The sequence below is a fragment of the Parambassis ranga genome, chromosome 2 (genome assembly GCF_900634625.1).
Source record: "Parambassis ranga chromosome 2, fParRan2.1, whole genome shotgun sequence".
NCBI lineage: Eukaryota > Metazoa > Chordata > Actinopteri > Ambassidae > Parambassis > Parambassis ranga.
In genome coordinates, this window is record NC_041023.1 from 10,723,153 (window position 1) to 10,750,584 (window position 27,432).

The 27,432-nt window shown below is 42.2% G+C and overlaps 1 protein-coding gene across 2 annotated transcripts in view; it reads left to right on the forward strand.

The window, feature by feature from the left end:
• jarid2b (jumonji and AT-rich interaction domain containing 2b) overlaps positions 1-27,432 on the forward strand; it is an 85,616-nt gene that overhangs the window by 44,027 nt on the left and 14,157 nt on the right. For both annotated transcript variants that reach the window (XM_028424125.1, XM_028424130.1), the window contains exons 3-6: positions 3,642-3,753; positions 14,871-15,094; positions 22,884-23,102; positions 25,725-25,969. In XM_028424125.1, the coding sequence (XP_028279926.1) occupies positions 3,642-3,753; positions 14,871-15,094; positions 22,884-23,102; positions 25,725-25,969 (800 nt within the window). The remainder of the gene's footprint in view (positions 1-3,641; positions 3,754-14,870; positions 15,095-22,883; positions 23,103-25,724; positions 25,970-27,432) is intronic.

Sequence of the window (27,432 nt, forward strand, 5' to 3'; positions counted from 1 at the left end):
CTCTGAATCGTTGAAGCTGCATCTCTGTCCATACCTCACCATCATCCTCTGCTGTATTCTTCCATACACCTCCCCTCCCATCCTTTCCTTTCCTCCCTCTCCATTTCTCAGAGTGCTATTGATGGAGGAGCTGGCTGCTAGCCAAATACCAGGAGAGACTGAAGAGAGGGCTCCCTGTTTGCCCATTTTTTTGACTGTCCCCTCTCTTTCTCCCTCTGTCTGTCTGCCTATCTCAGGACCTCTCAGGCTGTTCCTACCCGTTTTCATGCACATCATGCCCTTTCCTTCAGCGCCCGCTCTGCTGTCACTCTGCTGTCTGTCTGCATTTCCCATCCTGCCAGCAGCTTGCATGCCCAGAGTGGCAGCCGTGGCAGCTAAAGCACTGTGTGGGACCTCTATTCTCAGTCTGGTGATAGCATCACCGGACACAAGTGAAGGTAGACCAGCACAGGGAGAAGGCTGGATAAAAGGAGATATATATAAAAGAGTAGCAGAAAGAGGACAAGTTTAGATATCAAATCAAGTGAGGCAAAGAGATTGCGTCTTTTCTGTCCTTGCATGCCCCCTTTTTCCCCCACAACAGCTCAAGTCATTACAGGATTCCATCTTTGCTTTTGATGCTTTAGATTTATAGCTTTGAGCTGCACAAAAGCAGATGCCATGTTTCTGAACTGCACATTGTTGTATGCTTTTGTTCTGGCTTGTGGTAAGTGTCATGCTGTGTTTCGAGGTCCACTTTTAGAAGGAAGCACAATATATTTGGGGCTATTTCAAAACCATCCAGCCAGGCACTCATTTTTAGTATATGCTTTTATTCTGAAAAATGTCTGGGAATGGATACTATAAGGAGTTTTCCTGAAATAAAACTGCCCATTGTTTCGTTTCATTTCATCCCACAATTTTAATTGTGCACAGGCATAAAGGATCAAGTGAACAAAGGGCATAATATAAAAGTTTAGAGCTCTTGTTTACTAAAGATGGAAAGGAGATTAAAGTGTTGTGTAACATTTGGATTTCAGCAGTACAGAATGGTTCATTTACCAGAAGAAATTGAAAAAAAGTAAGCATTTTGTCAGGTATATTCAAGTATGGTATTGAATTCTAGAGTTTGTATTTATTGTAAATGCAATAAAAGGCCTATAATGGAGAGACTATTCTGCTACAGTTCTACTATTTATTGCAGCTAATGGGCTCCTCTCAGCCCTGTGATATGCCACGTTATGCTATCTAGTTCTCTTCCCTCCCCCTTGTTCTCTTGAGACATTGGGGTGAACGTAGCGCAGCGATGGGCTTAGTTAAGCACGCCTAAATCTGATTAGACCCCTCTACCCCCCGCCTTCACTCCACCCCCCCTTAGGACTAGCAATTGGGATGGCACACTCGCATGCCCACTCCAGGAGCTCGAGTTTAGGATCTCTGCCTTTCTGCCACACATGCCCATCCCCAGTCCTCTCCTTTCCCAAGATTCTCTGCTCTGCCCCTCAGATGGGCACTCATGTGCAACCAGCATATGTCAAACAATTCTTTGGGGGATAGATAGAGGGAGGTAGTGTTAAAAAAAGGAGAGCAAGAACGGAAGAAGAGGGGCTGTTGAAATGGGCCTCTGCCTGTTTGTTTGCGTTCTGTAGGGACATCATGCGTCAGTCATTTTCTGAGCACAATTAAAGTTAATGAGCTATTTTGTTTTTGCTCTCGTGCGAGTTTCACTGGCAAAACATTGTGCTGAAGTTGAGATGGGACTCTCTGCTTCGCATTCATATCAGCTTTAATCTGTTCCCCTGCATGTCCCCCTCATTACAACAAAACCTCTTAGTCTGAATATGTGGAAGTGTTTTCAGAATCAGGATAAAGGTCTTTTTTTTATTAATGCAGCCTAATTGAATTCTCTATTCTATATTAAGGTGTTTTTTTCCTCAATGGGAAAACCTCTGAAGGGTAAAGCTATTGATTCATCAAAGACAAACACATGTCAGCCTTTCATGCCAGCAAAGACATTATAAGTTAGTGATTCACCCTGGCCTATAGACATAGAGGCTCTCTTACACCAACATAAAGCATTGCCCGCAATGCAACGGCCTTACTCATCGCGGCGGCTCTTGTTAACTATCTGACCGCAGCGATGTTCCTCGATGACTGTGCCTCCGCATTCAGGTACTGACCTGCCCTGCATGTGTGAGCACCAGGCCCTGTGTTTATGTAGCAATCAGGTGTGTGTGACGGTGTGCTCATTCAGCCCAAAGCACATATAAATCTCACTTAAATCATATGTTTAAGAAAGCCTTTTTACCTCTTCCAAAATCACTCATCTTCACCCTGTCTCCTATGCTGTCATTTGATCTCCTTTCCCGAGACCGTCTTCCTCGGATGACACGATGCCTGGACTTGTTTAACGGTAGCTTCTTTGCTAACAGGATATCATTCAAGATGCCACTTATCTGAACTCATGCCCCATAGTTGTAGTTCTCTTAATTTATTTTTCTTTCTGACACCCACACTTTGGAGTGTGTGGTTTAGGGTGAGTGACACTTTCGTCAAAGTCATCAGACAAATGGAATTTCACTGGGTGTGCTTGAAAAGACGCAGAACTAAGAACTATTAAATCAGTGTGAAAGTGTCATACCAGTGGGAAGGTGCTGGTGAATGAAAGAGTTTATGAGTGGCCCGTGAGTCATCACTGGCCTTTGCAAAATGAATTATTTAACAACCTGCAGTAGCAAAGTCCAGTCAGGCACAAATACCTGTCAAAACAGGTTAGAAGTGTGATAAATTATTCTCAGTGTCAAATGTTTGATTGCTGCATTGCTCACTCTCTGATATAAATCTCCAGCTTTCCGCTCTGCAAAATGACACTTGAGTTGGCAAGAGTAGTACATTTTTAAACATGTTACTGCCCCTCTGTCTCCAGGTGATTACAGTCTCCTTGGCAACTCCTGCATTATTCTCTCTCTCTGATAACTCTGAAAATATGTAAACTTTATTTCCCCAATAAGTTTGCTCATTCACACTCACACAGGCCGGACTGCTATAACAATAATCCAAGAACTTCGAGATCTGCCCATGAAGAAATCAAGCCTTGTGATATCTATTTAATTTGGTTGTCTCCCTTAATTACCATTGACTTCCACTGTTCTGTTTGACCTAATTTGAATTCTCGGAGCCCGTTGTTGCTTTTGATTTAAGAATCTGTCTTGGGGCTTATTTTGTTTGTGTGAGTTGCTTGCTAAATATTTAATTAGGGCTCACTAAGAATGTCAAATCCAGCTATAGCTGTCCATTTCTCTTGCTGCCTCAGGCTTGTTTTTAAAAATCCTGTGTCAGAGGGTGCACGTCACATGTGTCAGCAAAAAACAATGACTGCATTCGGCAAGTGATGATGTGTACAGAAAAAAGAAATGAGTAAATTTCCCCTCTCTGAGTACTATCCCCTATTGTGCTGAAACTGATGCTGGAAGTTGGCTCTGGTGTTCAAGTGTATCACTCTATAGTGTGAAGCAGAACTGCTCAGATATATAGACTTAATTTATTTTTATATTGTATTAGGGATGTTTGATTTACCAAAAATGATGTTGCATATCTAAAGATGGATGGAGAAGTTGGTAAATATTTGTTGTAACCATTTGTTTTCGCTTTGTGTTTTCTAGGTTCACTAGCCAACCGGCAGCTGAACGGCTCGGGGTCGAAGGGCAGCCACAAAGAAGATGAGTTGCGCTCTCAGAGCAGCAAGTACTGTGAGGACAGTCCTGCAAAAAAGAGGTGAGACTGTGGGGTGTGTGTGTGTGTATGTGTATTTGCATACATGGTGCCTAATCCTATAAAAAAATAATGAGTATCTTGTGACGCCATGTGTTTTGCCTCATATACTTTTTAATTGTGGTACGTGGCCTGCTGCAGCTGCACTGATCCTCTTGCTTACCTCCTTTGTAGTTTGTAGAACTAGATGTAAATATTATTGGTGGCTTGTGCTACATTCCCTGTCTGAACAACCTTGCTGTTATAATATTATCTCATCTGTTCTTGAGCTTCGTCATGTGACAGTCATGTAGTAGAACACTATATGGTGCTTTTTGCATACTGCATCTGGCATAATAATGTATGAATCAGGACCGGCAGCCACTTCTGAGAGCAGGAAGTTGTGAGTCTGAGGAGAAGCTTTGCACACATGATATAAATTGTGAAAGGAGCTGAGCTGTGATGACTTTCCTAAACTCTGAGGTCTCAGGAGTGGCCACACAGTACCAGCTGTTTTCAGCTCCTTTCTGCCCTTTCTCTGTGTAATTTATTCACTCTGTCTCCCCCTGTTACAACATCCTCGGCAAAATCAATTCAAAATGTTTCAGTGCATCACTGTTCGTTGCACTGATTTATGAACTTGCTGAATGCAGTCTATTTGTCATATTTTCTTGCCTTACTCCCCCTTCTCTCCAAAGTGTTTGCAGTAATACTTAGAGAAGAGCAAATTGCTGTTTAGGTCTATAACAGAAGGAGAATAGTCATCATATAAATAGTGCTGAGGTATATTAATGAGCATGAAAGTGCAACTTCATTTATAATTAGCCACTTAAAGGACGTATGCCCAAATGAATGATATAAAAACAGAATACAATTAGCTGCCATATTCTGGCCAGCATCGGGGTTTTTTTATGATGGCATTTATTTAATGCGTGAAATATTGAAACTGAAACTGTTTGTGAAAAATAGTCATTTTCAGAGAGACTGGAGCAAAAACACTTTTCTCTTAGACAAATGATCTTTGAAAAATATGATGCTTTCAATGTATTCACCATGAAGACTGTTTTTAATATCATTTACAATATATGATGCTCATAGAGTCTAGAGCAGATTTAAAACAAAGCCATTTTTTTCTGACTTTTGTGTTGTAAGCCAGCTGCCATAAAGCTGTTTTGCTTATATTTTTATACTCTAGCAGGCAGCCATATTGTTGGTGGCAGGTGTGCGTGTGTGAGTATAGATGCATGGCTGCTTAGTTGTGGTGGTGTAAGGTTTTGTTCTGCCACTGGTGCCTCACACAGTTTGACACGGCATCCCAGCCTCAGTGTAAAGCTAGAGGCGGAGTCTGGGGGGGGGGGGGGGGGGGGGGGGTGCTGGACGGCAGCAGATGTCCTTCTGTAATGAGCAGCCCATACAGGCTCCATTCACAGCGTGTCAAGCACCTGCCTAAGTCCTCCTAGCTGTCATCCGATACTGTAACCTCAAAATCTCAGTCTGGTCATTACAAGCTTTCGTCTACCTGGATTTAATACAGGCGGGCTGACTCAAAGGCTTTCAGGACAGATGTTATAGGTCTTTTAGATTAGACTGTGAAAGGAAGATAAAATGGAAAATTAGAAAAATCTTATATTAATAAGGCTTAACAGTAAAAAATGTTGTTTTGAGGACTGATGACAACACAAACACAAAAAAGTGTTGTTCAAATTGCAAGCATTAAAATCATCTGCTTGTCAGCTAAAGCAGTACTGAAGGAATAAAATAAATACTCACATTTGTATTTTCTCCTGCTCTGTTGGCCTGTAGTGCTCTCTGTTGAATGGAGTTCAGTTTGAGGGCAGCCTGCTCTGTGGTTTTCATTAGTTCACCACACACACAAAAACACACACATAGTGAGACTGACTGAAGAAAGACTCTCTATCTGATGCTAATGAAACACAAGCCTAGCCAGTGCTTGGCAATGCCACATGCCCTCGTAGAAATATACGTGAAGAATGACTCGAGTGCCCTGGCATGGATGCGCTGCACTGTTCCTAACTGTGATGATGCCAGGAGCTTTTTACACCTGGCACTGGCCAAAACAAGAAGGGAGGAGCAGTGGTGTGGCTGGTTCCAATTTTGAGTAAAGAAAAAGTTTGTGGAGAGAGAGTGATATGAAGGGAGGCAAAGACAGAAGGACAGGTGTGAGTGATTTTTGGCAGGAAGCGGCCCCCCTTTAGAAGTCTTTGAGATCAACTCTGTGTTTGCCTTCCCATGCTCCTGAGATTGGTGGAGGAGAGACTGGCAACACATCCCATCAAACATGCCAACTCATTGTAGCCCCCTCTTTACCAGCATGACCATATTCTCCAAATGGGGTTCCCCTGCCAAGCTTTGGCCTTGCACACACATTCACAACCCAGCACCGGCTCTTCAGTGCCGTGGTTTACTGACCTAGTTATACCCTGCACTTCTGTTCCTCTGGTATGTTCAGTTTAGGTTGATTAAAAACGTCTTTCTGTGTATTTACCTGTCACAAATAATGGGCTTTTGTTACCTATAAAGAAAGCAGTAAAACACACTGCTGCTGTAAGAGCTGCCTCTTCAATAAGCTGTCACAGTTTTCACACTTAGTCATCATTTCCTTAATCTGTTGTACAGTTCTAAATGAAGTCATTCACTGCTTAATTTTATATTAGTACTCTCACAAGGTATGCTATAAACAGCATTCCAGTGTGGTTACAATGATGAGAGCATTGCTGCGGCTTTATTTTGTATACTTTTTAAAAGTTGGGCTAAACATCGTTAATCAGCTTGGTTCCTGCAGCATCTAAAATGCTTGGAAGAATTAGCTCAAGATGCATCCCATCTGATTAATGCCTGAAACTGGTTCTCACTGCGCTGCCTTCAGCCCGTACAATACAAACTTGTGAGGTCATGCAAGACAGTGAGTGTGTCAGTGAGAGTACCCCTCTTAGATAGACTTCTTAACTTCATTTCTGCATCTCCTCGCTCCTTTTTCCTCTGTTCCTCTTTTTTTTCTTCTCTCTTTCTTACTGAACCCCACTTTTGGCTCCCTTTGAATCTGTTCTCTATGTTGTCTCAGCCAAGACACACACTCAGCTGCTGCCGCTTGTTTTGTTTCGACTTAATGAATGCCAAGTGTGTACACACAGACAGACACACACACACTTGTCTTGTCTAGCATAACCAATGACTCTTGTCAGTAATGCATAATCACCGTTTCCATTTATGAGGGATTACATGCATGTGTGCGCAGGCCTGCACTCACACACTGAGTGTGTTTTAATAGAGGGTCCATAATATGTCTATTGATTTGCTTTAGGTGGTTTTCTGAGGCAACCTGCGTTATACACAGTGCAACGCCAAGCTGTACCATCAACACCAAATGGATAAATGAACACGAAGTAGTACTGACAGCAACAAACACCTGCAATGATTCACATACAGCTAATGCACACATTCAGCATGTATCTCACAGTGAGTCAGCTGCTGCTATACAGTACTGCATATTCAGGGATATTTAAGCAAAGATGGACAGATGGTCAACTGAGCTCTTACCCCAGAGATCTTCAGGTCACTTTCTGGCTGTGATGTAGTTTTGTCCCTGTTTTCTGCACTGGCTTTGACTAATAGATGTCCTTCACTGATGCCTGGAGTCATTAGGCCGCGGAGCCCAGCATGAAGTGAAACAAGACCACATAAACATTTTGAAACACTAATAAATCCATAGTCTGTGCTGCTTCCACTGCAGTTTAAACGGTTCTTCCCTCCTCCTCTCCATCAGTGACTTACCCTTCATGTCAGCACATCAGTCTGCAAAATCTCCTATAAACTCGTCTCTCATTGTCGCTGCTCCGCTGCGGCTTTATGAAAGCCTTCCGCTGCCACTGAAATGGCAGGCTGAAGGAGTATTAACCATCCAGCACAGTGCATAATGTCACTCAGCGTACAAGCTTGCTCCCATAATCACTGTCATATACAAGTGTAATAGTAGCATGGATCATATAAACTCATAAACTTTGTGTTGTGTTCCCTATGACATCAGGAACAAACGAGAATCAGGAATAAGAATAGGGATTTCTCGTGCACTGTAGTTTTTGTGCAGCAGAGGCTGCCACCTTTTTTTTGAGCTAAGATCATATCTATTATCTCATTAGATTGCAGCAAGTCTGTTCCAGTAACATACAGCAAACCTTTTACAGGTTGCTGACCTTATCTTGAGGCAAACGGCAAACATCTTATTGTGCTGGTAGAGTCAGTGCACGGTTGGAAGTTGTTACAAAAAAAAACTTTTTTAAAAGTGTATTAGACAGTGTCCCACTGGCAGGGTCAGACTCATCATCTAAACAAGGGAATCTTGTATAGATCAAATAATTTCCCACGTGGGGGAAGATTGAAGTAGAAGTTTTAACAGAAAACTTCTAAACATTTTTTTTGCTATTTGTTTTATTGTTTTTTATTTAATAATTCAATTTTACCCTTTGTAATCTTTTATGACTCTTCTCCGGTGTCCTTCTTAGGTGTACATTTGGGTTTGGGGTTAATTAAACTGATTGCTAAGCACAAACACCATCTTTGCTATTTATTGATCTAACCTGGCAGTGGTCAGCCATTCCCATGAGTGATTTAAGGTGAACAACAAGGTCAGAGGTCATAGGGTTTGAGTTTAGTGCGTGTTGTAAAGGCTTGAGGGGGTGGATTGGCAAATAGCCCTGTGTAGTAGACCTTGACTGCTAAGATAGGTTATGTTTAAGTGTGGTGTTTCATGTTTTTCTCTTGGCCAAGATGGGGGAAAAAATAAGCAAATCAAGGCCTTTTTTCTTTCATGTAATCTCCCTGGATCTATTGAGGCAAATCTCTATTGGTGTGTTTTTTTTTCAAGGTTATTATTTTAGTAGCATTTTTGTAGCGCCTATTGTACATTAGCATCTTTAAAGCAACAAAGGGGACAATGGGTGACTTCCATCTGACCTAATATAGCATTTATATATTCACAGAGATACAGCTTAGCGTAATCTATTGTCAAGATGTCTTTTCTCTCCACATCTGCCTATCACGCCATCTCAGCTCATCATTTCATTCACAAAAAGGAGGTGGGATGGAGACAAGGTTATATTTAAATTGGCTGTGCTATAGTTTTCTATCTTAAATGAATATCAGCTTTATTGTCACTGCTTGAGGCGTATCAGCTGGGGCGCACAGACACGCACAGACACACGCACAGACACACGCACAGACACACGCACAGACACACGCACAGACACACACACACACATACACACACAAACATTTGAATTACACTTATGCATTTATCTTGTTGTCAATGTAAAGCAGTTTAACACTGCAAACCATATGATAGTCTACATCCCTATCGCAGTCGTTACATCCTGTTTCAGTGAACTTCTCTTTATATTTTTGGTTCAGTACTTAGTGGACTTCTGTACGCATGTTCATCGTCATGACAGCCTCGACTCTCTGAGTAATGGTGGTGTTTGTTTTGGTGTGTACACTCTTAGTGTATATAACGGGGGTCTGAATGGGATGTTTGTATATGTGAAGGTCACGGGGTTGGCAGGTCAGTTTGCAGCAGCACCATCTCTCTTCTAAATGTATGGAGACAGAAAAGCAATAAACACATTGAGTTAAGTGATCTTACTGTTTACATTCAACACTCGGCATCTGTTTTCTTTTTTTGTAAAGGGTTGCGTAGTACTGGAGCTCAGAGCGTGTCCTTTGCTTTCAGCATCACATTTTTACTACAGAAAACCTTATTGACTCAAAATCTTGTACGTTTAATTTGTTTTGCATCTCATTTATCTGCTAATGGATTTGATCTGAACACACTGTAGACACGCACAGGAGTAGGTTTACATTAGGGGTATGTTTTGAAGATAGATCTTTGCACATGAAGGTTCATGCACTTTTTTACTTGTAAGCACACAAAATGCACACATACACACACACACACACACACACATATACACACACTCTCAACAAAGACAGCTGCAGTGAGGTTGTTCTTTATCAGGACCATGTGGACCATCTGGAGCCAATTAATGCAGCCCCTGAGGTACAGACTTTGGATCAGTGCTCTTCTCTTCAAACTATAACCTTTTACCATGGGAGGGAATATGAAGAGCCCAGTCTCATGCCAACATCTATCAAACCTGGGACAAACTATAGTAACTCATTGCTTGTTCACATTTTTATTTATTCCTAGATTATTAATGTCTGACATACACTGAGGATTCCTTTTTTCCCCCATCATAGTTACAAAATTCTTCCTAGTACCTTTGTCCAAAGAACTTGACAGCGTTAAGCACGCAGTATGCTCTAAAGGTGCACAAATAAACACAGGTGCTGCGAGCTCATGTTCCCCTCACCAGCCTAATCCAAATATCTGGTTACAGCAGTACAGCAAAGGTCTGAAACCAAACCACAGAGCGACTGCCGCACATAACAGCCAACACTGCTGTGGAGGACCCAGCCACCGTGCACAAGGGACACGGTGTACAGTATGTGACCTCAGGTCCACAGCCACGCATGTCATTAAATGTCCCCTCACATTAAGCCGCTGAGTCAGTTCAGTGTGTCATTCTTCTTCCTCAGAAAGGGATTTATCTCTGATTCTGCACTCAGGGAAAAATAGAAAAAATCTGAATATTGTAATCGCATAAACCTGGCCTGAGGTCAAACTTACCACTTCAGGATGATTTCACTCATTCTCTCTCCTAAATTGTTGATGACTTACTTTCATCAATATTTAATGTATGTAAAGATTGAAGATTAGCTGAGCCAGCAGCTTCTTCAACAAATCAAATATGCAGACAACCTGTTTTTAACAATCAGTTCTTCTTAATTGGCCTTTAACATATTTTCCTTTGCATATATTAATATTATATCTCTTTATGCAAAAAATGAGTTAGTGTGCAGTTTAATAAATCAGCTGTTGTCAGCGCTATAAAAACAAACACACACACACACATGTGCTTAGTCATCTAGTTTCCTGCACTGCACCCTGCCGATGTGCTTTGGCTGACAGTAAGAAGTCGGTTTAGGTTGGAGGTTTCTGTTAGTGATACTTCTCTCCTACGCTGAGGGGTATTGAGTTATTGACTGGCTGTGGAGAATAAATGTAGTTTTTCTGGCTTCCCTCCACAAGCAGAGGTCAGAGATGAGGTTCAGTTTCTGATCAAAACCTCAGAAGCCTGTAGGTAGCGTCTTTCCCAGGGCAGAGTTGGATATTCGATCGCATGAAGAAGTTCTGCCTTCTTAGCAGTTCCTATTGAAACGGTCATTACTGGACGTACGTTGAAAGAATGAGGAAGCGTGCTAGGAGTGATCTTTGATTGACAAGGTCCATGTGCATGTGTGATCTATGTCATCTGTCCACAGCTGTGCTGCTGTACAAACAAGTTGTATGTCCAAAAGTTTAAATCGAGGCAACTAGATTTTTAAAGATATTTTGCCACTCCCCCGAGTGGCTTTCTTAGTTCTGCTTGTTTTCTGGTGGGGAATCTGATTCTTCACCAGAACCTGTTGCCTGAATTTAAAGTCTTAGACATGACATGACTGACATGGATGAATGAGAGCATCCACATTCACACAGTGGCTTTCTAGCTGAATAAAATAGCAGCTCCATCTCATCTTTTTTCTCTGTCCCAGCCTCTCTTTTTCCTTGTCAACTGTTTCTCCAGTTTTCTCATCTCACATCATTTCAGCTGGAAATCACAATTGGCCCCTTATTCTCTTCCTTTCTTCTGCCTCCTCCCTTTCGCCTTGCTTTGTCGAGATCGCTCGCTGACAGGGTCGTCAAATTTTCTCACTCTGCCTCTCAGAGATAATCAATGCTCTCGCGCCTACAGTGGCGTGTGTAATATTAGACATTAGAGCAGGCCTTTGAAGGGTAGATGGCTGAGGGGGTAGCAGGAAGGAAAGGAGGCAGGAAGGGATGGATGATAGGTGGATTAGAAAGGGATGAATGGGGACATCCTGCTGTAATCTCTTTGCCTTTTCTCTCACATTGGATCTCAGTTTCCATTTTCCCTCCTTTCCCTGCATCTTGCTGGCTCTCCTCTCATTCTCCTTCAATCAGGGCAATCAGCCTAATTTTAACTTACGTAAGCCTTACTGTCTTATTGTACCAGTGAGTATTCTATAGCTCAACCCGCTTGGGAACATGGTGTACCCTCACTTTTACACATAGACACACACACACACCAGCAACCCTTCTCTCAGCCGTCAGAGGGCTAAACCTGGGGCTCATGTTACCACTTAGCCCTTAGCACAGTGGCAGCAGTTACAAAAAACAGTCATGTCATTTTAAATTGTTCCCATGCTGATTTCTCAATATTTACTTGGTTCTTTTGTGTGCGATTGTGGTATGTGTGTCAGCTCTGCACAAGCCTTTCTCATGCATGCATGCTCCATGTGTGTTAAAACATATCATCCAGGATATTGGCAAAACTCTGAGGACATTCCATCATAGAGGAAATGAGTGTGAAGTGTTTCTGTAATTGTTTTTCATGCTCTTAAATTTCTGGCATCTTAATAATGATAATCCTGTTTTTTACCTTGAGTACTGTTTTCAAAGAGGAAAGCTGTCTTGTTGTCTTTTTAAAAAATCACTCTGCACTATAAGGTGCTGTGCTTTATCTATTCTGTACCAAACCCTGCGTTATCACATCATCAGTGGAGCAGATCTGTTTTTATTGCCTTTTTATTAGGTGATTTATTGAAGAACGAAAGGGGATGACACCTGACGACGCTTATAAATATGTACATAAATAGAACTTAGTCCAATTACCTGCATGTATAAGAAATGGCCCTTCAGCTTTTTAAATAATAAGTAAGAGATACCCTGGCTGGTCTCTAGTTGTCTGTTCAAACAGGATGCAGTAAGAGCATTGATTTATTAACTTGCTCTGTCCTCACTTTTATTTATGTTGTTATAACTCTGCTTTTTGTGTGTGTCAGATGTTCTCCCGGCCTCTCTCTCTCTTTCTCTTTAAGCTGTAAAATACGATCCTGCTCATCTGAAGCTGGAGCAACAGAACTGTCCAGGGTTCAGTTTACCAAACAGGCTTTCATGGAGAGCTCAGACTTCTCTATGCTCACTATTTAAACAGTGCTAATAGCACATATTAAATTTACTTGACGGTGTGACATTTTTTGGTGGCTGCATCAATGTGCATTTAAACCAGAGACTAAAACAGCATTTGGCTTTGGACACTTGTCTTTGGTAACTTTACGGCAGATTGACTCTTGGCTTTGTCAAACATGTATGTTAAATAAGAGACTTATGCCAACATTTATGACTTGAATTTACTGATTGTTATCTTGCTGCAAGATAGATTGGTAGCTTGTGTTGTCATAAGTATCCAGTCTCGCCTTTCTTACTGTATACTAGCAACATGGATACTAGCCTTATGCTTCCATCCCAACCCTACTATCTTTTTCATCTCTTCATGTTTCATGCTCTGCCCCTTCCTCTCTCTTTAATTTACTACCTCTCTATCCTTAATCTAAGCTGGTTGGCACGTAGAACAGTTTTTTTCTCTTTTAAACATTTCCTCCTTATATTTTCTCCATATGTTGCAAGTTAATCACAGCCTTGTGACACCTCTCCCCTTTGTGTTGCTTTGCCTGTTAAATAGTCATGTTCAATACAACTGACGATAAAGGAACCTCCTGTATGTATTTAGTTTGTAACCAAAAGTTAGAATCGGTGACCTATGTGCCACTGAAATCAGTATTTTGTGTGTTTTGTTAGTCTTGTTGTGTTGACAGCTTCCATAATGCGAGTGTTTGATTGTAAACAAACGTGTAACTGTTCTCTCACCATCCTCTAAATGTATTGCTTTTGGCAATGTGTGAGCAATCATCTCTCAATTTCTCACATATTGAGCTTACACCTATGTCAGGGCAGGAAATTGACACGTTTTGACTCTGCGCTGTTCTCTGATTGGAGTGTAATCGGAGCTCTGCACCTTTTCACAGGCTGCGCCGATGCATTGTGGGTGTTCTCCAGACACGATCCTATCTTACCTTACCTCACTCCGGTCCGCAGCAAATTGACAAATAATACCAGGATATCACATTGCTTCTATCACCCCCCCCTCCTCAACATTTATAGTGTAGCTCATGCTCTCACACACACACACACATGCACGCACGCAGCAGCGCTAATCGATTGAGGGCACTTGCTGGTTCATGCAGCCCATCACAGTCTAGGACATTTATAGTGCGTGTGTACAAGTGCCTTCATGTTAAGTGAGTGTGTGTGAGAGAGAGAGCGCCACAGCCAGGTGTGAGTGTGTGTGTTGTGTATAAAGTGAGTCCATTGCTTTCTCTCAGACATCCACTTCTTTAATATTCCGCTCTTATCCTAGCCTCCACCGACACACACTGTGAAATAAAGAGAGAAAGGAGACAAGCAGAGAGGAAAATGAGAGAGACATCTCAAAGGCTTTGTGCACTACAGAGGAAAGAAAGCATGATGTGGAGGCAAAAGGGGGAAATAAAATGGTAGAATGTGAAGAAGAGGATAAAACGGACAGAAAGATAAGGAGATGAAGGAAGTTGGTGACTGTTTTGATGTCTCTTGTGTTAGTTGGTGATTATCAGCTGTTACTGACAGCTCTGGCTCGTAACTTACAGACAGCTTAATCTGTTAGTGTACTGTACAACTGTAGTAAAAAGAGGATATGCTGATGGTCATGTGGTTAGGTGTCATTTACTCATGTAAATACACACCCACAGGCACTCATTGAATGACCGTGTCAGCTGGTGGAGTGTGTGGGTATCTGCACACTCCACACACACAGTGATCATGATAGGATCACACCCATTCACTGAACAAATGTGCAGATACAGACACACAAAGTGATCAATTCTTCACTCCAGGCAATTGTTTCAGCAAACCACTTGACAGTGAGACAACAGGGATGGGACACAGACATAAAAAGGATCAGAGAGGTAGTGTGTGTGTGTGTGTGTGTGTGTGTGCAGGTATGTAAAACAGGTGTGGACCCAACTTTGCCTTTGGGGATGAACACTGGGTTAAATCACTAATTACATCTTTGTGTGCATCTATTATTTAACGACTGGAAAATTCAACCTGTTGTTTTTCTCTCACGCAGACCTCGGCTCCAGGCCCAAAGGAAGTTTGCCCAGTCGCAGCCCAACTCACCCAGCACTACACCCATCAAAGTGGCTGACACGGGCAGCCTGAACAATGGCCTGGCCACTGTGCCATCCACATCCCTCTCATCACTTTCCTCTTCATCGCTGTCCTCCTCCATTCAGGATCTGTCCAGGCGCAAGCCCAAGACAGAGGACTTCCTCACCTTCCTCTGCCTCAGAGGTAAGACACAGCTCCGAGTTGAGCAGATGGAGACATAATTACATGCTCACCTGCAACCAGTGGCCGAGTGGTTAACAGAAAAGCTGAAGATAAGTCTTGTTCTAATATTAAGAGGTTTTATCTGAGTCTACCTCTATGCAATATGCGTTTTAAGTCAGGTTCACAAACTATACACACACATACACACAAATATACCATGCACACATACTGCAACTAACTGCATACTTGCCCAAGGCTAAGATTATCCCGCATTTCATCAGCTTACACATCTCCCCCTCCTACCTTTCAACAACTGTCTGTCTCTTTAACACTCTGCCTGTCACCCTCTACTATAGCAGCTGTTAGGACATAGTGCTCACACACCCTGCGTGGCAAACACTACACAGGTTCATCGACACTATGTAGCACCTCTGATATCAAATGAACTGTAAAAGCCATTGCAGAGCAATTAGCAGCAGAATTAGAGTTTAGTGTATGTGCAGCTCTGTTATGTCTCACACAGCAGCATTGTTTATCGTGAGCAGGGAACTCCCCTCTCTAACTAAACAAGTCCTGTTCTTTTTCACTTCAGAGTTAATGAAGGAGTCATGTTACTTATGATCTATACTCTGCCGGCCAGTCTTGGGCCAGGACACTGGAAAACATCTGTTCTGTTACAGCTGACTTTGTATAATTTACTAGATATTAGTGTACATAGACTGAATTATAAAAAACAGCCTTGGCTGTGACTTCGTGTTGCCATCTTAATTTTATCCTTTTGTTGAAGGAATTCCTTTGGAAGACAAAAACACTTTGCTTCACAATAATTTACTGTTGTCATTAACCTCTGCCCATCATACAAAGTAGGCTTAGGACGCAGGAGAGAATTTAGATTGAAGTCTTTTGAGATGTGATGTCTGTGTGTTGCTATTCTGAGGAGAATGCTTCTATTATGGAATGTCATTTTAACCTTACAGGGCTCATTCAAGAAATAATTGGAGGTTGCTAAAACTGACTGAAGCCTGAAGTGTGAGAGGCCTTGATTTGCATATATAGGCCATGGTGTTACATAGGCTAATGATATAATGTCCCATGTACTTTGAAGCTGAGATTATTCTCAGCTGTGGGTGCTAAGCTGACTCCACCCTCACATTTGTGTAGGGGACCAGTTCTGACGCAGTTGTTCTGCCTTCCAACTGTATAATTAATGTTAGGATTTGTGATTTGCGAGCTGATTTCTGGTCTGTGTGCTTGTGAGCTCTGCTGTACTCTGCTGTGCTACCAATGCTAAATTTAGAGCTAGGCTGCTAAGCTAACAGTTTTCCACAGGCGTTTTTCACTCTGCCTGCTTTACCACAGTAACCCAGTTTAGCTCCCTGTGCATGTGTGTGTGAGTTTGTATGTGCTCTGCCCATGCTGTGAGGATGACATTTTCCTTTGGAGGGCTTCTTCTGCTCTCTTTTCCCCTTGGCCTCTCATGTGACCCATATGCAGGGACCCTTACCAAGAGAGGGACATGGGAGAATGTCAGCAGAGCCCTTGAGGTCGTGTGTGTGTGTGTGAGACAGAGAGTGTGTTCAAGCATGTGTGTGACTGCAAATCCACGTTAACCGCTGATGTCGCATGTCCTGCTTATCTCCCGTGTGCCCTCCTGCTGTTGTCTCTGTGCCTGATTGTGTGTGTCTGTTGGCCTGCACGCAGCATCCAGAGCGTGTGTGTGTGTGTGTGTGTGTGAGGAGACACATTCTATGAGGACATCTGCGTCAGTCTGGTTAATCTTTTCAAAGGGACTGGAGCCTTTGATATCATCTGAAACCCTCCGATCCCCTTTAAGATTCTGATACACGTCTGGTGATCTGACCAACACACATTAGCTTCCTTCATGTCTGACAGAATCTCTAGCTACATTATGGAAATCTCAAATTCATCATCTCCGTAATTCGCTTTCTTATCAATGTGACTTATTTTTGAAGTTGTGACAGGGCATCAAGTGACATTTCTGCTCTGAAACCCTATCAGTGGGGATTTCTGGGATTTTAGCCTGGGTCAAATGTTTCAAATGTGTAAACACACATCCCTACACCCTCCCACACCTCCACAGCAGTGTTTGCTTATCTTATCTGGTAAACATTACCACATCTACCCCAAAGGCTTCAATCCATCACTCATTTTGACAGCTACATAAAAGCAGTTAAAACATGAAGGGTTTGAAGTGATAAAGTAAGCAACAAGAAAGCAAGACTCCCATGTCACTCTGTATTGTGAAATCACATTTAACTTTTTCATCACATGACATGTTGTTTGTGCACCTTTGCGTTAAATCTGAGCTTGTAGCTGACAACATCTTTTGGGAGTTTTTTCTTCTTCTTGTCCTTGGTAATGAATTGGCTGGTGGTGGTGTTGTTGCTGAGGAAAAGTTATTTTTAATTCCTCCAGGGGAGAGACAGAGTGTCTGATTATTCTGATGCAACGTGGGAGTAACCGGACTTTTTAAAAAAGAGATTGGTCTACTGTATAGAAGGATGCACATCATGTATGCTCACCACCCACACTGTCTGTATTCTGTATTCATCACACTATGGTCTCTTTCTCCTTCACACACACACTTTCACATCAGTCCTTGCCTGTGTTCTCGAAATGGTGTTTATGTGTGGTCCAGGCCTGTAGTTGGGCTGTTTATATCCATGGAGAAAGCCATTTGGGTGGTAGCCAGACAGTCTGCCTCTGGCCCTGTCTGCCTCTGGTAACCTAGAGTGTAGGGCTACAGCTGGCAGCATGGTGGCAGCACTGAGTGGAAAGTTGTGCACACAAGGGTATTCTTTTGATTCACACTATTTAAACAATATTCGGCGAAATGAGTGGATTTAAACTCAACAAGAAGTTATCATACACATAAGGGAGGGGAACAGAGAGGAAATGACACTTCCCTCAGTATGGCTTTCTTTTTTGTGTGTGTTCTGCCAGTATGCCAGTGTGTGTGCACCACATTAGTGTTTACCTCTGGGCTTTCTCTCTTGCTTGCCAGCCCGTGTGGTGCCTCTCTCTCTCAGGTTCAGCATAGCCAATCCCTCAGCTCTGCTTACGTAACCTCCCAGCCCTGACCTAGTGAACCAAAGACCTCAGATTCCCAGTACGCGACCAAACATGTGAAACAAACATGGACTTCTCATATCTTTTGTTTTAAGAATAGACAGCCAGTCCTCGGAAATATACTCAGAACCTCCACCAGTGTAGATACATATTGGTTTTAACATGGATTTTATTGTCTGAGATTTTTGCTTAACTACAAGCAAATCCCCCCTTGGGAGTATGATTTCAAGTCCGACAGCTACTGATGTGTCTCTCAAGTGGATAGCTGCTGTGACAACTGAATTTCCCTCTGGGATGAGGCACTTTTTTTTCCTTCTAATGTAGGATTGCTGTTTGATTTAAGCCGGGAAGCTGTATTTTTGTGTATAGTTTCTCTTCACTGATGGAGAAGGGTTCATAGTGCAACACTGACTGATTTTGCTGTCTTCTCCAAGAGCAGAGCTGCTGTTTGTGGGGTTAATGGTTTAGCTGACATCAAGGAATGTCAATTGGAGATGTAATCCCTAATCCTCTCTCACTCTGTTTCTCCTCTAAGAGAACGATGAAGAGTTTTGGCAGAGCTCAGCTGTTGTAAATTTTCCTCTCCTTGCCAGACAACCTACATTTGTCTCCCTTTCTTACGTACCCCTTAAAAACAGAGCTCATGCTTCCAGTGCACACATGCAGTTACTTAGTTCTAAGTCGGCACGTCCACATGTCCCCATGGCAGCTAAACCCTCCTGATTGACTATTTAAAATGTCCTCATTGTTTCAGTTCCAGTTAAGGGGACAAAAGAAGGGTAGCCAGAGAATGGAGGGTTTATAATTATGCCCCCTCCCACCCAAGAGCCCTGTTAAAAATGACAATCCTAATAGACTCTTTCAGACCTAATTATGATTTGTCTGCAGCCGGAATGAGGTGGATGAAAAGCTGGTGTAATTGGGGGACTGGGCTCAAACCCTGTTGGAGATCTTGGAGTAGGACTGTGAACTGTGTGTTTTTTACACCTTGTATGTGTATATTTGTGTTTATGTGTTTGGGGCTGCCAGAGATTTGGGTAAAAGTGTTATGCAGTTGATGGGATGCCAGTGGTCAGCCTGCGTGTCTGTCTGTTTTCCATCCAACCCCAAAATTCTAGACAAACTTATTTATCTTGGATAAATTAGAGGACACAGCTGCACTGTTACATCTGTTTCTGATGGTTCTCTGGTTTTTGTCTTCTGCAATCATTACTAAATGTATTGCATTGAATGCATTTTATATCAAACTAATTTTCACTTGTTTATCTCTACCTTGCCACATCTAACACACGTTTCTGCCCCCAGCTGCCCCTGTGGTCTGTTGCCTTTGGCCTCCTGACCCCTGCTCAGGGCAGTAAATTACAGCCATTAAGCTAATGAAGCGAGTCATTAGAAGCTGATTGGGCCGGTGTGTGTGTGTGTGTGTGCGCGCGCGCGTGCTGCCTCGATGTGTTTGTTTGGTCCAAGAGAAGAGAGCTTGTCCCGTCGCCAAGATAAACGAGGTGTCTCTGCGTGTGTGTTATTAGGGGCATGTGTGTTTCTGTGGTCTCTCCTAACACATAAGACCTGATCCACTGGTTGAAGCCAGTGAATTGTGCCACTGCTATTTGTGTTCAACCACTTACAATTGTCTCAATCCTACTTCTCATGCTCGGTCAGGAAACCTCAACATAAACACACACTGGACATGTGTTGTCATAGCTTCTTATTTTAACCACATGGAGAATCGCCAGTGCAGAGAAAGATCACATTTCAGCAGCGTTTTTCCTCTTTTAGAAGGCAAAGAGAGCAGGTAAAACGACAACTTTCAAGCATCTCTGCTGCCACTACAGACTCTCCTGCTCTCTGAGGAGATAATTATAAACTGGCAGAGCTGCATTGTGAAACATGTGAGCCAAGGCAACAATAAAGCCATGATTTATTATTACCAGGCTTTAATGTTTCTGTGTGGAACAGTTTTGATATGAGCCCGATTTTTAAAGTTTTCAAAACAAATGTAATGTGACATGTGGTAACCACAGGTCCCCTGACAACCCAATATTAGTCAGTGTGCTTTAAAATGAAAATGAATCGATGTTCCAAGATGTGTGTTTCAGAAAAGAAAGTTAATGATTTCAGTGCGTTTATTAAAAGTACATATCTAAAGCAGGAAGAAAGCTATATTAAGCTGATTTACAGGCATTTCTCCACAGGGATTTTTAGGTTTTCATGCAGTGTTTCCTAAAGGTTTTTATTCTAAAGGCTGTTCTTGTCTTATTTTATTGTTTTATTGATCCCTGCCACTGTTTAGCTTTCCATCAAGCTTTCTCTAAAAATGTTGATATGTCTGTGATGCTAATGTGTTTTAGCTGTACAGATAATGATTATGGATGGCTGGTTATGATTCAGCCATAGGATTACTCTGCATTATTCGTTCTGATGCGATTATTTTCTACCACCTGCAGGAGGCCTTGTAAATACCTTTTACTTGTGTCGTCTTGCTGCTAATTTCTGTTGGATACTGTATTTTTGTGTCCTCATTGTACTATCTCTTATTAAAATTAGCTTAATAATGTGTAAAATCTAAGATAAGTCCTCAGCGGTCTAAAACAAGTGTGCTAATTAAATGATCGGCTCGGCTAATTCACTACTGCAGTTTTAAGTAGTCCATGTAGTTTAAAACAAGCTACACAAATTCAGCCTATTTTCGGAGGCTTTAATTGGCATATAATCGCACATTACTTTCCATTAATGCCTTTTAAAGACTGAGTCCTCCTAAAAGGGTAATAAAAGCCACAGTATTTGCTCATGCTATGCAATCGATTTGGTCATAAAGGAATCCCAACTTCATAAAATCCACGGTTTCCTGCACACAGGCAGATTAATCAAAGCTGTGAGAATGCTGCGTAACCACACATTCTTGTTAACTATAATCAACCACTGCAAACATGCAAAGCCTAATGTGTGTACAAATTGGATTTTTTTTTTTATTATTATTAACTTTGCAGGCTGCTGCCACCTTTTCCAATTACTCAAGGTCAGACATGCACGCCATATACACAAGTTTCTCATGCTTGGGAGGGGTCTGTTTCCTTCTCTCATCAGCATGTTACAGTAAACAATAAGGAATATGTTGTGCTTCCATTGTTAATGCTAGATTGGAGGATTAGTACTGGCCTTGCAGAGGTAGCTTTCATTATTCAGTTGAACTGAATTCACATTCATTCAACCCTGTTTTTTATATCATAGCTTGAACTTTTTACCTTTGCTAATTGTTTTTTTGCTCTAACGCTTAAAGTCAGTCTTCTATAATATAGGACTGACACACGCCAGTTTGTTATCATAACACACTGTGCAGTTGTTCATCCTTCTTCAAGCTATAGGCTCCCTTGACATTTGCCTAATATCTAACCATGCCACAAGTCACAATACTGCAAAAGTCAGGGAAAAATGCCGTAAGATTTACTTTCCATTCAAGTATTTAGTTACAGTCTACAAGCTTGCCTTACCTTTTTTTATCCTTGGATCTGTATGCCTGGACCAGCTGTTTGCACACTGATTTATGAGTACAACATTATGAGATTTAATAACATAGCTTTGAGCTTTATGACCTTTTGTGGATGTGTGTGCATGCGTGTGTGTCCGCAGTGGGCCAACAGAAGTAATGTTATAGGCTATCCACTGCCAAACAACATTTACTTCCTTCAAGCACATACTGAGCTAGATTTCTCGGAGATGACAAAGAAAGTGATCGAGTGTGACAGAAAAAGGAGAGAAAGAGAGAGGACGCTGGATTTTTTTCTCCAATAGGGGGAGAGATTGACAGTAATCCTGTTTGGGAGAGTGAAAGCGACAGATTTGGGATTAGCTCAGCATCAAAAAGAGAGGGAGAGAGACTCTTTGGTTTCTAAAGTAACTCCTTTACAGGAGTTGGATATTTGAGCACATGTACATTATATATGTCTCAATAAAACTGTCAACATCAAGAGCCTCTGTAGAAAGACGGATTGTTGAATGCTCAGTGTTCTGGCTTTGGTTTGGAGATCAGAAAATGTTGTAAGTCACCTCCCTTCCCTTCCCCCTGCGCTGTATGTGATACTGTTTGACCCACCGCAGCTACAACCAATCTAGCACTCCCAAAGCATTGTAAGTGAAGAATTTACCGGATCAGAAGGTCAACAAGCTCAGTGACAGGGTCGCTTGTCTAATGATAATTCCATAAATGCAGCTTATCAACAGATAAGAATGTAAGGGGTTTCATTCTACTATTGTGCTGTGCATGTCCTTGATTATACTTGCACATTTAACTGCACAAGTGAGTGGAACAATAGCGTCACTGTGCAGTGCAGTTTACAAAGCATCAATGGGCCATCAGCTGGGATAATAACACAAAATAAAACAGCTGCACAATCACTATTATTCTTCAATCCCTGAGCAACTTCTATTTTTACATTAATATTTCACCACTTACATGCTGATGTTGATTGATTTCTAATCTCTGAGATTAGAGAGAAAAAGACAGATGGGGGTTTCAAAAAAGCATATTGTGTTTACACAGGGCAGTATCTTGAAATAAAGATGTTTTGTTATATATATATATATATATATATATATATATATATATATATATATATATATATATATATATATATATATATATATATATATATATATATATATATATATATATATATATATATATTTATTTTTTTCCCTTTTTTTCTATTCTCTCTGCTCTCAGGTTCATCTGCCTTGCCCAGTAACATGGCCTATTTCGGAAGCTCCCAGGAGGAGGATGACGTGGAGGATGATGAAGAAGAGGAGGAGGAAGAGGTAAAAAATGGAGGTGGCATCCACTCCCATGGTGCGGGAAGCAGCAGCCAAGCCTCGGTCTCTTCCTCATGCCACTCAACACCACGCAAGGGCAAGCTCCCCGGCAGGCAGCCACTCAACGGGCATGGTAAGGACAGAGCCTCGTGTATCACAAAGTTTATGATTAGAGGAGGTAATGGAGGAGGAGACACACAGGAATGCTGGAGAGATAAAGAGAGAAATAAGAGGATGGGAGAGGAAGAAGAATGAAGTAGTGTTATGACCAGAGAGAAATGGGAAAAAACAGCTTTGGGAAAAGATTTACAAACGCACAGAATATGTTGTGGTTTAAAAGACAGAATTTGTGGTCTATTTGTGCGTGTGTGTGTGTGAGCAGTTTCCCAAGTTTGCACTCTTGTTTTCCACTGCAGAGAAGGGGTAAGTCACATGGGACAGCAGAGCTGCGCATCAACTCTTTCCACCCCAATTAACACTTAGCTTACTAAGCCCTAACAAGGTGTTTATGCACACTGCAACAGCTGGCCAGGGCCCTTGGCACACACGCACTCACAGAACACAGTTACAGCATACATACATCCCTTGGGGCACATAGACATTTGGATGAATGCACATATATACACTCATTGTGTTCAGTGTTTAGGAAATGATATCTGTAAAAAAATGCTGTAAAACATTTTTTTTTAAATCACTGACAGATTCAGAGATATATTATTATATATTAGAGATATATTCATAGACATTTTTATTTACAGCAGCAGATCAAGTGTTTGTTATAGCCATCTGGTAGTTTTTTTATGCGGCTTGAGAGAGGCTGGTATACCCTGGAGGCCTTCCCTCCCTCCCTGGCAGACTTTGGAGATATACAATCCTTCCAGCAAGCCTTTTCCAATCAAACATGGGCTGGATTTCAGAGTTCCTTCTGTCTGCCCTCACTGACTGTCTCTCCCTCCTATAGTCTGTATGATTGGCCCAGGAAATGTTTAAAAGGTGAGCACTTTGCTCAGCTCTTTCCCCCTCCTCTGTCATCTTCTCAAGTGGCATGTGGAGAAGCAGGGAGACGGCAGGGAGACTGCTGGGATTAGGAAAGAAAGAGGGGGAGAGGGCCATAGATTTGCTTAGTCTTGGAGAATTGTATATAGTATGTATAGTTCACCTGCCCACATCACACATGTAGATACATACACCTTTCCCTCATCCTTTTGAACACATAAGTAGCTGTAGCTTGAAACATACATGTACATATCTGTATAAGGAGCAGGATGGGAAAACCTGTTTGAACAAATCCGGTCTTGTGTGCATAAAGACAGCTTATTCTTCTTTCTTATCTCATATACAAACACTGTTTGCAAAACAGCTTGGCGCCTTCCCTGTGACATGCTAAATAAATAGATAAGAGTGGGAAATAGGCTGATATACCGTGTAAGGGACAATATGGATGAGGGGGTTAAGGACACTGAAAGAGACTGTTGTGTACACAGGCAGGCGTGTGCATACGCACAGTCAAGGCTGGGTCATTGCTCCAGTGTTGACAGTGTTTATGTTGTGTTGGATATCAGGCACACACATGGAGAAAGACACACTCACAACGTAGTACATTTTGTGGTATTAATATTGGTGTCAAACGTGACACTTTTAATATGCAGCTTGGGCCACTTTCCAGCAGGAGCACGTTTATATGGGCTCTTAAGGGAGGAAGAACGAAGGAGGGTGAGGAAAACAGGACAAATAGAGTTAGTGAGGGAGAGAGAGATTTTATTCTGGGAGGTAGAAAGAGGCAGGAAAGGGCCTACATTGTAGGCTATTCATCAGCGTCCTGTCTCTTCATTTCTCTCTCTCGGCCATGTGCCATGTTGACATAGCCAAATTAAACAGCTTTTGTTGGGTTGAGTTTCTTGCTTAGCTCACCTCTCAAAATGTCAGGGTTTTTCTTATTTCTCATTGAACAAGGGGCCCCAGAGACCCTCATGTGGTTATAAATGTATACATTTATAGAGTATAACAAGCACACATGCGCACACACACACACAACAAGAAGCACCATTGCCTAAAACTGTATGTGAAAATCATGTTACAATGCATGCCTTGATTTACAGAGCATGCATATACTGCATATACTGAGTGTTGCACGTCGAGTGTAAATGCCCTGAGTGTGTGCCGGTGGATTTAAAGACTCAGTGAAACTTTAAATTGAGCCTCATAAAAACTGAAGAGAGCTATTGAATGTATATGTTAATTGGCTTGCTCCTGTTTGACTCGCTTAACATCATCTCGAGGGGCTGAAGAAGTCTCACTCTATTTTGAACAGGTTCATTGACGTGTAGTATAAAGGCGTTTTCATGCACACCTTAAATCATGCATATTTTACTGATTAGGGGCTATATGTTTGCCAAGCGCCTGTCACTCCAGCGCCTGTGCGGGCTTTTCCACTTGGTCGTTGTGGTTTGATCCCAAGGGGTTATAAGCCATTCTGCTTATTGACATAGGTAGACGGTAGCCTGAAAAAGCATAGTATACAGTATGTCCTACATGCAAAGTTGCCACTTTTGGAACTTTCCACAGTTTCTGTTTTCTTTAAAGTAGCATAATAGTTTATTTTATTTATTTGCTTGACTGTACTGAAATTATTCTTTTAGACCATTTTTAGTTAAAAAAAACAACTCAGGTCTGCACTGCTGTTGAATACCCTCCCTCTCCTACTAATTAAGAATCACAAAAGCATCACACCTGATCCTCTGTTCCTCTCTTCCAGTTTTTCACAGCCACAGTAAAGCAGGGACCAGGGAGAGTCCAAGACCCAAGGCAGGAACTCATGGCAGGGATGCGCCTGCCCCGCCGTTGCCGCCCCCTCCGCCTCCACCTCCACCCCTCCTGAGGGAGCGTAGCGAGCGGGCGGAGGCACGGGAGCACGCAAGGGAGCTGCAGGCCATGGCCAGCAGTCGAGGCTCAGCCAACGGGCTGCCACCAAGGAGAGCTGCCGAGGAGCTGCGCAAGCAGGTAGAGTATAGCCAGGAGGATAATATGAGTACGATGACAGAGCTAAAGAAAAGAAAAAAAGGTGAAAGCATGCCCATTGCTTCCTGAAAAATGGCCTTGAGAATGTGACAGCAGCCTCTGTGGAAAGGATGCTTCTATAGGGACATTTCTAAAGCATAAAAATTGTGTTATAATTGGAGCCACTGTGGAATATTTTGTTATAATAAGCTTGAAGGTGCTCCATGCTGTTTTGTTTTTTATGCCCATATAAAATGCTTTCCTCTCCTGAGTCTACTTTTCATTTACCCATCTTCTATGTCCTTTTTTTATCTTCCTTTCTGTAATTTCTGTACTCTCTCCTCTCCTCTCCTCTCCTCTCCTCTCCTCTCCTCTCCTCTCCTCTCCTCTCCTCTCCTCTCCTCTCCTCTCCTCTCCTCTCCTCTCTCCTCTCCTCTCCTCTCCTCTCCTCTCCTCTCCTCTCCTCTCCTCTCCTCTCCTCTCCTCCATTGTGTCTGGTAGAGTAATGATTGTGTTTTGGCCTGCTGCGACTGCAGCTATATTTAGCAGTGCTGGCTAGGGGCTGTGAAATCCTGCCTGCCTCTTGATGGCACTTAGCAGGTTTCAAGGAACCCCACAAAGTGAAAGAAAAAAAATCAGGTTGAGATGGGTTAGAGATTGCTTCAGTCAGAAAACTGGCATTCTTCTGATTACCTTAGCTAATTAAAAGCAACACTCTACAGAGGCTCCACATTTACTTCCCCTCTTTCATATTTTTGCTCCATCTTTCTTCCCCTGTGGTTTCCATCCTGTTAACAGCGTTTGTTGTGCTTGTTGGGCTGTTGTTGTTGTGCTCTGCTGCAGACTTGGACATGTGCTTCAGGTTTTTTTAAGTGGCTGGGATTGTCCAGTAAAACCAACAATGAATCTCAATGAGAGCGACTGCCTGCCAAGACAAACTTCAGCCTCACTTACTCACTGGTCTTTGTTCTGCAGTTCTTCCTCTACACTCTCTTGCTGCCTTTTCAATTCGCACACTGTTGGCACCATGTGACTCCTCTCATACTATGTATTTTGTTTTTTTCCTCCTGCACCTCCATTCAAGCTTTCGCCCTGTATCTGGCTCTTTCACTCATTTTCTCTTCACGCTCTGCTCTTCTCCGTCTCTCTTCTCTCTCTCCTGTGTCAAACAGACGGATCTTGCCCTTGACAACATGGCTCCAATCATTTGGAAGGATTAGTGCTTTTTTTTTCCTCCTTCACTCTTCCTCCAATTAGCATGAACAGTATGTGTGTTAACCATGTGTGTTCAAGACACGGACACACACTTATATACACGGCCAACTGTGAAAATACAGACTAAGCCATATAAAAGGTTAAGTGATTATGTAGCGGTAAAAACGAACTAGGGGTTGTGTGTGTGTAAAACCGAAGGGTAAAGGCATTATCATAATTCAATTCACTGTGATTCAGTTCTCCCTAATTTA